Genomic DNA, 12,126 nt, shown 5'->3' on the forward strand with positions numbered 1-12,126 from the left:
TATGAAACATGTTGAGATTGAGTTCGGCGATATCATGTCCGATACCTGTTTCCCTGTTTTCCATCTTTTCCGTCGATCAAATGGTATTTTGATAAATATATTTGTCACTCGCGGGCGGCGGCTTCGGCGGCGGCGGCAAAGGCGAGTTAAAAAATGTATAAACAATGGCATACATGATGTTAGGCAATTAAAAATGTTAATGCCGTTTCATAAATCAACAGCCGTACAAAAGCCAAACTCGCGACTCCAGTCGGCCAACCAGATTGGCCGCTAGACTGCCCATACCGCCGGCGACCTGCTCTGGCCAATAGTTGTTGCTCATAAATCCGGCTGTCGTTTTTATTTTTTTTTTTATTTATTTATTTTTTTTTTTTTTGGGGAGGGCATAAATCGCAGTCGCCCAAAATCCAGCTAAGGTCATGCGGCGGCCATCCGATATTAAAATTAAGAGTGTCGCATCCATAACGACAATAATCGCCGTTCCTGCTTATTTAATTTTTGATTTTTTTAGCTGCTCTTTTTTTTTTTTTTTTTTTTTGATATTTGCTTGCTTGTTTGTTTTGTGAACAGTTGTTTGAGTTGTTGGTCTAAATTATGTTTTTGGATACACATCATTCTGTCTGACTATAAAATATGGTCAACGTCAGCGTTCGCTTGTTTCATGGCAAAATATGTTGCCAAATTATAAATTCCATGTTAACAAAATCGTCAACTTTTGGATACTGTGGGAAAATCATTTTGTTTAGCGCTTATGAATCTGGCATCACATTAAGGTCGACCAGAAAAAAAAACCGACAAAAAGACAAAATCAGAATTGAATTGCGTAAATTATAGTTCTAGCTGCTTTTCTATAATTAAGTTTTAGTCAAGCTTTGATTTAAAATTATTTTGTTTTTGTTTTTAATCATTTCAGAGCAATCCCTATGGCTTAAAGGACTCGGCGACTGGCACTGAAATGGGCGCGTGGACCTCAGCAGGACTTCAGCCCACAACTGGCTATTACTCCTATGATCCCATGTCTGCTTATGGGTAAGTTCTATTATATATTTTAAAGAATTTTATCCTTAAAATTCATGCTATATGTGCTAATGCTTAGCTAACCTTCGGGCTTTAAGCAATATCCATGAAGCCATGTTTATATATCGAAAGTGGCCAGATCAGACAGCTAAGTAGATATATTACTGAGATGATCTGGCAATCTGTTGAAAATTAAGTTACAATTGAAAGCGTTGATTCTTATTAACTTCGGATTAATTCTCTATAAGAAGAATCAATCAAAAATGTGTATAAAACACTTTATGTTTCAAGATATCTTGGCCAAACTCATCAACTTTAAGCTTAAAAATTCTCTTCACATATCCGCAAAATCGTGGAAAATCGGACTGATATATTATATGGTATGATATATTATATGTCCCATAGAGACAATCGTTCGAATAAGGAACTTTTGTTCAGAATCATTTCTAAGCATTTAATTTTCAGCCATTCTTTCTTGTTACTTTATTTAAATTGAAAACAAAATATTATGATTTTAATTTCAATTTTATTTAATTACGACTTGAAAGTTTTTTTGGGGGTGCCAATCAAAAGCAATTGTGCGCCCATAATTAATTGTCGAATACTTGCGAGTACTTAAAATTGATTTGAATTTAATTGCGCTGCCCTCGGGGACGAGGCGACAGGGACGAGGACAGGGACAGGCATCCAGACAGAGGCGATAATAAAATTTGAATTGGGAAAATTTGCTGGAGCGCGCGAAATTATTTATTTATGATTGCGGCGAAAATAATCGCAGTTAATTGCACGCCACAGTGCGCTCTACACACACATGCGTATATATGTCTATGAGTGTGTGTGTGTGTGTGTGTAGGTGTTTGTATACATTCATTATATTCTTATATATGTATCGAGTGGATACACACATACACATACACGCACACATAATGCACACGCACCAGCAGCAGAATTGACACGGATACGAGAAGCGGACAGTCGTCGGACATGCAACTGCAACTGCCGTCGCGACGGCTGCGGCTTCCCCGTTGGACGACGGACGTTGGAGGACGGACGCTGGACGTGCATGGACTAAGGGCTGGGGGGGAGCCCCAGTTGAGTGTGCATTGCGTGCAGAAAGCCCATGAAATCGAGCTAGCTGCGGGACTGGGCAGTGGAACTGAGACTGGAACTGGCACTGGCACTTTGACTGGGACCGAGACTGGGACTGAGACGGAGACTGGGACTGGGAGTGCAACAGCTAGGTAGTGTGGCAAGAGTATAAAGGTGTGAGTAAATGAACGCCATGTTGGCCGCCATATTGAGCGAGAGTACACACGTTGACAGAGACATTTAAAAGAAGAACGGACGGTTGCGCTTTGTCACAGATTGCCCATAGAGTGTGAGAGAGCGGCAGCCCGGGAGTTCGAGCCACGAATGTGGGTGGCTGGCTGGAGGGGGTTGGTATAAAGTGGTTGCTGATGGCCGGCACAATTGTTGGGTTTGTCAACGTGACGTTGGCATGTTCATGCCTGCTTCTCGCTCAACTGGAGCCAATGTCACTTGTCGTGCCAGGCATTATTTGTTTAAAATGTGTGTTCACTGCTGTAAATTGCTACTAACAGATAATAACAACAACAACGACGACAACAACAACAACAACAACAAACATGAGTATGTAATTATAATTGCGAACTAAAACTAAATTGCATGTTCAGTCATATGCTGAGCTAACATATACACTATATATACACATACTATATATGTGCACACATATCTGTATATAAAAACTTATAGTCGTCGCCGACGTGGCTGGCACTCGGACACGGGCGCCTCAGTTCGGGCAGTTATTGTTTTTGTGTGAACAAGAATTCGATTTGTTAACAAGATTATATGGCCAGCCGAAGCTCGCAGACTCACAGTCAGGCTTAAAGGCACACACACACACACACACGCATACGTTTACATGCATAGAACGCTTGTACACTGTAAAAATAGAATGCGTGGCAATTAGCAACAAATGAACGGTTGTGCTCGCCAAATTGTAAAACATTAGAGAACAAAAGCGCACTAAATAAACGCATGCAGACATACATGCGCATGCATGCATGTACACATGTACATATGCATGCATGTACACACATGTACACACATGTACACACCTGTACAGACCTGTACATATGTAGTTGTGGCTGCATCCGCCGCATTGGCAACAATAGCGGTCAGCCTACGCGATAATAATACGGCGGGATTTAATCGCCGGCTCTGATGTGCGCAGGTTTCGTGCACCAAATTACTGAAATCGTAACATTTGTTTTAACGTTCATAAGATGCTTAGGCAAATTGTAAAGGCAATAAAACAACAACAAAAACCGAATGTTAAATAGCTTGCCAAATGCATACGTTTTGAAGTTTTTCTATTTGGCTAGCAGATCTTTTTTTCTTGAAACTTACTGCACTTGCATATAGTATATGCACGTATGCATATATTATTGATCTGTAGCAAGATTCAAGTCAACAAAGTTCCTATTTACAGTCGAAACATTATCCACATCAAGCCTATGTAACATATGTATAGCTCATATGAAAAATTACTTAAACGTAAAAAACTTATCAGAAAAAAGCATATTTTTTGTAAATTAAATTAAGTTGACAAGAAAGACGAAAAAACAAAAAAGCCGTACCCCTTTAGGAATCAGCTCTGATTTGTGAGCTTTAAGTCTGTTGATAATCATTTGCTAAGGGATAAGATACTTGGCATGATTTTGTAGAATTGTAGAATATGGACTTTAATCGCTTTAGGCTTAAGAAAAGAAAAACTATAGAAAAATCAATAAACATTCGCCGCAAAATATTCGTTATTTTTTTTTTACAAAGTTTGTGAGTTGGAAACTTTGAATGGGAATTTAATTGGATTGCATTTGTATCTTCACCAAGTGCAGCAAATCGATAGCTTTAAGCGCAACATTGTATTTTCTTTTTTTTTTTAGAACTTTTTTCAGTCGTCAGCTTGTGCTATCCTTGCAGGCTACTTATAAGTACAATGGTATGGAAGAGAGAACAAATTTTGCGAATGCCCAACGTCCTTGTGCCAGACAATAATAGCAAAAACTCAAACATCAACTTCAACGCTGCATAAAAATCAGGCGCTTTTTAGAGACGAAGCAACATTGCAAAAGACCCATAAAAAAAGCACAGAAAAGGACTAGCAAATGGGGCGGGAGCAACGACACCAACGAGTCCGCAACTTCCGAGCCGGGCGCAGAGCACAGTTTCGTTTCGTTCTTTATCTTGTTGTAAAATTCACCGCACAAACTGTTGATTCTGCGGCACCATAAAAATCCCATGAAAAATTTAAAAAAATAAAAAAGAAATTGTTGTCGAGCGGCGGGGTGGTAACAAAAAGGGAACGTTGAAGATGGGTCTAGCAGCAGCACGAAAGTGAAATGTGCGACGAGCTGCTGCACAGAGATGAGTTGCAACAGGATATACGCATGGACGAGGGAGGGCTTAATTTAGCTAGTAGAGCTTTAGTGCGAAGGGGGTTTGCGGCGGACAGCAGGATAAAAATGCAAACGCAATAACGCCGCCTGGGCTCGGACTCCGGCTCCGACTCTTGCTCCTGCTCCGATTGCTGCTCTGGCTCTCAGTTGCAAGCCCAAACCCAAAGCTGACCATACGCTTATGGCGTTGTCGTCCTCGTCCTCGTTATTGTTGAGTTTTGTTTTTGTTGTTGTTGTTGTGCGCTGTTTCACAACTATGTTTTACAATATTTTGACGTTGTACTACACTGGGGGTGTGGCCGTTGTGGGTGGTGCCCAGCGTTGGCAATATGAAAGCATCAATTTAAATTGTTCGCATTTTTAATGAATTTTCATGTCGCCTTGTAGCGCAGTGTAGTTGTATTTGTAATAAAAGAATTACATGTCTTGACCATTAGTCTAACCAGTTTGTCTCGCATTCACAGTTATGGGGCCAGCTACGATTTGGCGGCGCGCCGAAAGAACGCCACGCGCGAATCCACGGCCACGTTGAAGGCGTGGCTGAATGAACACAAGAAGAATCCGTATCCCACCAAAGGTGAGAAGATCATGCTGGCGATTATCACAAAGATGACGCTCACCCAGGTCTCAACCTGGTTTGCGAACGCGCGTCGGCGCCTTAAGAAAGAGAACAAGATGACCTGGGAGCCAAAGAATCGTACCGATGACGATGACGACGCGTTAGTGTCGGATGATGAAAAGGACAAGGATGACGTGGAGTCCACAAAAGATTCGCATGGCGGCAGCTTGGCAAAAGGTACTCCCTCAACGGGGCACAGGTATTCAAGGCAGTGCTAATAGCTGAGCTTTGTTTTCCCGTTTCTTTCGCAGATGTTGCCAAAGACGAGGAGGAGCTGATCGATGAGGATCAGAAAAGCCTGGGTCAGGCTAATATACTGCGTGCCGGCTTTGGTTATCCTTCGGGCGGATACCACGGCGGCAGCGGCAGTGGCCATCCGGCTGCCTACAACCCATACCATCATCATCATCATCAGCATCCCGCCTATTACCAACCGCAACAGACGGTGCTGCCCGCAGCCTTTCATGCGGGCGACAGCGGCCTGGCCATGGCCAGCAAGCATGGTGAACACAGCGATTCAAAAAACCAGCTAGGCCGGGACTGTGGTGTGCCGATTCCAGCTACGAAGCCCAAAATCTGGAGCTTGGCCGACACAGTTGCCTGCAAGACCCCACCCCCAGCATGCATGGGCCAAGGGCAATTAATGCCGCAGCAGCAGCAGCAGCAGCTGCAGGCGCAGCGTCATCTGCATCCGCAGTCCCAACAGGAGTCAGGCTTGGGGATGGGCACATCCCACGTGCACCAGCAGCAGCAGCAGCAAGAGCAACAGCCACTGGCGATGGGCAGTCACCTGTTCAACGGAGCGCCGTATGTAAGGGCGCATACCACGGCCTACGGGGGTTTTCTAGGGGCTACGACGCAGCAGCTCCATACTACGAGCACGAACAGTGCCCAATACAACAGTGGCCAGTCCAATCCGCTGCTGCACAGCAGCAGCAGCAGCTCCAACGGCACGCATACGCCTACCATCCCTACTACGGTAAACCCAAATCCGAGCGAGGCAATGAGATTGGGCTTGGGCCTGGGCCTGGGCCTGGCCGAGTCGTCGGGCCAGCCGCAATTCCCAGTAATTCGTCAGTCACATCCACAGCAGCAGCTGTCTCAATCCACAGCGAGTCAGCGGGCGATGGCGATGGGGTTTCCCGAAGCCCAACCCGATACTCCACCCCAAACTCCGCCGAATATGAAGGTCTTGAGCGGAGCTTTGAGTCTGCTGCCTACCGCTTCACAAATCCCTATGACCGCTACCTGTCGCAGCAGTAATAGCTACAATCCCGGCTGCAATTATCCCATGAACTTTTCCACACGCCTCAACGAATACGACTACTCATCGAACCACAACAGAGATGAGTTCAGCAGCAGCAGCGGCAGCAGCAGCAGCAGCTCCTCCTCGCCGCATTTGCAGCGGTCGGAGAACATGTTCAAGCCGCTATTCAAGAGGTACACTTACTCAAAATAATCTATGCACAAGTACAGCAAAAATACATGTTAACAAATTTCGTTTAGCCTGACGCCTGTCTAGAGAGAGTTGGACAAAGACCTTATGTATTTGCAATATACATATGTATGTGTAAACATATGTACATATTATAATTTAGGTAAGACCCTCTCCCATATATTTGCAATAACTATAAAACTGATTTCCATTCAATCTATGTACATACGCAGATTATGATTTTTCTGGGCTCGTGCAACAACAACGTAATGGATTGTGTAATATTTAACAATTAATTAATAATAATATATACCACATTGGTACAGATGTACCATACAAACTACAACTATAACTTAATAAAAGCCGTGCATTGTCTTAAACTATATCTGAAGTAAGCATTATTAGGGACAGCTTCTTTTATAAACAGGCACATTTCAACTTAGAACTTAAGATTATAAACTGTGATAAATTTTACATTGTTTAACAGACTTCAAATAAAACAACAACACATCGTCTCTATAAATTTATAATAATAAATAATTTAAATTCGTTCAATACAAATAAATCTTTGTAATCCTAACAAATATTGTCTTTTTAATATTGGGTACATTTTCTTTTTGGTCATATTGCGTTTACAATATGAAAGGTACGGATTAATTTGCCATGTACCTGTTAACTTTAGCTACGAGATAGCCAAAGTTGCACTGAAGTCTTACGATGGGAATATTCAGCAACTATTTTAAAGAAAGTGCTTTCATTTTAAGCACTCGGAGACTCGGAGAGCTAAATACGGAACTCAAGAAACCTTTCTCTAAAATTAGTCTGCGGATCGCGTATAGCTGCCGTGTCTTGGAAAGTACCTTTGCTTTAATTTTTTGCTGGAGCGCACCCAAACTGAAAATAAGAACTTACTTATGATGATAGAAACGCACAGAATACAAGTAAAAAGTCAAGGTACATATCTGCATAAATACTGTGCTATATAGATATAGACACATATCAAATACATCCCAATTTGTACCTTAAATAGGTATATATAAGGGCCAGATGTTCTCACTGAGTCGTCTTTCGAAAGTTTTTTCATTCAAACCAACGCTAATTACCCTTTTAACATAACAGTTTTTTTTTGAGTACAAAGTGAAATTAACATAAATTACATATTATAATTCATTGCAGCCGCACATGTACCCAGTTGTCATTTGTAGCTGAACTAAAAGCTGATACATGTACATAAAAAATCGAATTAATGCAAACGAGAGGGGTCAACTGATGGCAAATAAAAAAGTTGGCAAAAAATCTTCTTAAATGCAATTTAATATGCAATGTTGCCCTGTTTTATTTTCCAGATGTACCAATTGCTTTTTTACAGGATATCAGTTTTTAAACCGTAAGGTGTTTTATAATAATAGATACTACAATATAGTAGGATTTAATTGCTCTTTCAGACATATTTCTTACATTTCTACTTTCTCTCATAGAAGCTACACCCGATTTCTTTTATAATAATTGTTGGATTGAAAGCTGGTATAAAGTTTAAATGAACTTAAAATAAATTGCTGAGCGATACTAATTGGCTTCAATGATAATTTGTACAGAACTGAGCTATTAACATAACTTCAGATTAAGAGGCCTGAGACTGAGTTCGATTAAGAGCGAAACTTCATACATGTTTGTGTGTGCTTATGACATTGAATTGCATATACAGAAGAGAGTTAGCATAATCTTAACATATTCAGTTTATGACACTGCAATTGAATGAGCTGAATGAGTTTATGCATGCATTGATACCCTAACTAATATGCATATAAGGTATATTTCCAAACAATATATTGCGATAGCTATATTGCTATATTGCGATAGCTGTTTAGTGCAAACTCAGTCCCAATCTCTACATATAAAGAAAAGTTATTCTAATATAGCATTTAGATAGCCGCTTGAGTAAGAGAGTGGACTCGGTCAAGGAGCGAGAAATTAAGACCTCGAATTCCCGTAAAGACAAAACAATGTGTTCTAAATCAGTTTGCCCTGAAGTTGACATATATTGCCACTTGCGCCTTATATGATTCAATCAAATCATAATTTAAATAATAAAAATTAAATAAACATGTTCAAAGGATGCATACAAGGTTTTTCTTTGAGTGTACACTCCATATGGGAATATGGAATTGACTCTGCAAAAACTGTGCAGCATCATCAATATCATAACAGCTGCTGAGCCTGAAAACATATTTTTTTTGGGCTTTAAACGGAATGAGTTGGCAAGACCTACAAGCCCAATAGTAGTACGACACCAGGTTTGGCCCACATCCACGATAAATTACGCGACAGAGAAAACGTTTCTGTCAAAGTCTCCAACTTGGAGCCCGAGCAAACGAGACAAACTCTATGTGTGCGTGTGTGCGAGTGTGTGTGCGGGGAGGTGGGTGTTCGTGGGGAAAACAATTTGTAACGAGTATCGGCGTTTGATAAATTAACATTCAGCAGTTTCTCGATTATGCAACAAATTGTCATTTGAATTGAAATTGACAGCCGCTAAAGGCAATAAGTTACGATAAATTTGGTCGAATTGGCCGATGACGACGACGACGACGACGATGACGATGCTTGTAAGTGGCTGTGATTAATTTGGTTTTGGTTTGACACACTTTAGATGCATCTGGGTAGAAAAGCGACGTGCAGTCCACTTGGCTAAATGCCTAATACATATTTAGTAACAAATTTCTTGAAACGACTTTTATCTGTAATCCTCGCTGCCTATCAGCGGGGTATTAGTTCCGTTCACATAGTTCCCATAATGCAGCCGTATGCGCTTTACGAGTTGTTTTACAATGCTAAACGACTTGCACTGGGCATAAAATTTCCCATTACAAATGCGGCCAATCAATAAGCCGGGTAAATTAATCGCATCACATGCCATCGCCATCGCCATAGCCAGCGCCAGTGCCAATGCCAGAGTCTTCGTCGCCAACGACCAAGTGGCGGCCAGTCCAGATCCTTTGCTGCGTTTGTAAAGCGATCTCATTTATGGGCCATAAACCATAGTAGCTGCCTCTCCAGACCCAACGCGACTTGCTGCTGCTGTTGTTGTTGCTGGAGATGCTGCTGCTGGCAGTCGAGAGTCGGCAATCGGATTTGAGTATTGTTTGCGATCGGTCACCAGCGGTGAGGATATACGACAGTTAACTTATCTTGCATCCACTTAACGTCTCGCGGCAATAAATCAATCCTATGGTCAAAATCACGTTGGCAGCCAGAAGGCGAATTAATCACTTTGAAAATTGTTACCCATTTGGAAACTTGTCGCATTAACTTCCCAGCTGGGCTGCATGCAACCCGTTTCTAAATATGTATAAAAACCAGTTCGCGATCAAAAACGTGTGTGGGCAATCCTTCAACATCATGTGAAAACTCGGATAATTTATGATTGACAGTTTTAGGCACTATTTGTGGTATTCGGCTCTCTATTAAAAGGGTTAAAAGTGTTTTCTGCCTAAGCGTGGATCTGCTTGGGTTCTTGGTTTTATGTATAAACAAGAAGCCTAGATCAAGTAACTAGTATTGCGGAATTAGTTGATCAAAGTCAGACTAGCTACAAATTGATAGAGCTGAATTTATATTGATCAAGAAAATGCTGTTGAATAGTTATGTAAATAAGCTATTATTCTTAATCAGTCAGAGCTAATTATATTTATTAATTAACTAGAAGGGCTAGAATATTTGATTCTGTGTAGTCTGAAACTCGTGAAGAATATAATGACAGTAAAAGTAAAGCTAAGCAAGCAGATTATGGGTGCGAAATGAGATATTGTCTTAGCTTAATTCTACTTTATTAAGCTAGCTAACTTTCTATCCGTCTCAACTGACGTAGGGAGTTGCTTACGATAGTCCGATTATATGTTATTGCCGATGAATTTATAAACTAAATGCTATCAATTCACATTTGGCGTAAGTTTCTATGCCCTTCTTTCAACCTATTTCATTAATGTACAAGAACTTATTTGCTTCGACTTAAGCTTTAGACTTAGGAGTCATTTTTGACTTTAAGTTCAGCATATTAACTATATTTTGCCTATGGCCTATGCGATGTTTGGGTTTGTTAGGCGCAACTCTACCCAGTTTATATTCTTCATATTCGGCTTTTATGCGTTCAATATTATCTGAAATTGTGCTTGCAAATAGGACATAGAACTTGCAATGCCTTAAATTTGCTGAATCCTTACCAAGATGTCGATAGTTACATTTATGATCGCATCATTAATTTACATTTTCTTTAAGTTTCACGTTTTCTGTTCAGTATATAACATTAATTGCATATGACCTGAAAGCTACCAGCATTGGTTTATAAATATTTAAAAACCTTTCAAATGCAAATTCAGCCAAAACACAAACAATCTTATGCATGCTCAAAAATATCTTGCTGGGCAGCTATTTTGGCAGCAAATTGCTTAAATACTTGTGCCTATTAAAACAATTAGTCACAGCTGCTTCGGGTAAGTCCATAAGAAGTTTTATTTAATTTTCACAAATTTTCATATTCATCGAGACTATTCACACTCAATTATAACATACCAAAGAACACAAATTTGCTCGAAAATAATTAAAGGGAAAATTCCAAGAAGATGCGTTTGCGTAAGTCCGTCCTGTCTGTTTGCAGGAATTGCCACCGTAACGCACTCAAACCCCAGCGCGTGGGCGTCGATGCTGTCAGGACCCCCTCCCCCACTCCACCCCCGAAAATAGGGAGACGTCGAGCTAACCCACTTGCCTATAGGATTCAAGATGCTACAAGAATGCAAAGTGTCATTTAAGTGAAACAAGACGAGAACAAATATACAGCCGTCGAGCAGACACGGGCAGACTTGGAGACAGCCCGATGCTCGGGTTGGGTTCCAAAGAAGGCCGGCCGTCAGGCCTATCCCAACCCTAACCGAAGAGCAAGTATTCAAGTGTGTTCGAGTGTGCGTGTGTGTGTGTGTGGTGTGCTCATGTCTTTAGCTGCAGCAGCAGCAGCAGCATCCTTAGCCACGCAGCTTGCTTACGCAGCAGCCTCTATAAATTATTGCTGCTGCTTGTCATGTACGGAAATCCTTGTGTCAGTGTAGCCGAAATGCCGGGCTCTGGCTTTGACAGAGTCGGGCACGGCGATACGTTTTCAACAAGATTAGAATTTGGTTGCAACGCACAAAGCCCCAGAAACAATTCAAGCAGACACACATCTCGCAACTATAACAATTAATATCCTGCCAACTGGCAACTGGCGCAAGGCATAAGCATGCAGCTTGTGTCTTCTTTGGCCTGCGTTTGCGCACATCGGGGCGTATGCGTGATGCTGTATGCTAATTCACCCGTTCCCCCCCCATTCCCCCGACAATGCAATAGACACGACTGTGTTTGAGTTATTAGCTAACTATGCTTACAAGCAATGCGCGTATATCACATCCTTCTTCAATATAATGAACTAAGCGCTAATTAAATAAATAAACTGCTCGAAATTATATATATTTACAAGAAGGGGGTACAAACTTAAGCTGATTAAGAATCATGCGATATGCGATTTATTGAATATAATATAGAGG

The 12,126-nt window shown here is 41.3% G+C and overlaps 1 protein-coding gene across 2 annotated transcripts in view; it reads left to right on the forward strand.

Moving 5' to 3' along the window:
• Positions 1-7,071, forward strand: part of LOC115770358 (homeobox protein araucan) — a 36,011-nt gene extending 28,940 nt beyond the window's left edge. For both annotated transcript variants that reach the window (XM_030715600.1, XM_030715599.1), the window contains exons 3-7: positions 914-1,029; positions 4,961-5,292; positions 5,367-6,555; positions 6,622-6,713; positions 6,784-7,071. In XM_030715600.1, the coding sequence (XP_030571460.1) occupies positions 914-1,029; positions 4,961-5,292; positions 5,367-6,555; positions 6,622-6,637 (1,653 nt within the window). In that variant the 3' untranslated portion in view covers positions 6,638-6,713; positions 6,784-7,071. The remainder of the gene's footprint in view (positions 1-913; positions 1,030-4,960; positions 5,293-5,366; positions 6,556-6,621; positions 6,714-6,783) is intronic.
• Positions 7,072-12,126: the final 5,055 nt, after the last annotated feature.

The sequence above is a fragment of the Drosophila novamexicana genome, unplaced genomic scaffold (genome assembly GCF_003285875.2).
Source record: "Drosophila novamexicana strain 15010-1031.04,08,12 unplaced genomic scaffold, DnovRS2.1 tig00004555-arrow-pilon, whole genome shotgun sequence".
Lineage (NCBI taxonomy): Eukaryota > Metazoa > Arthropoda > Insecta > Diptera > Drosophilidae > Drosophila > Drosophila novamexicana.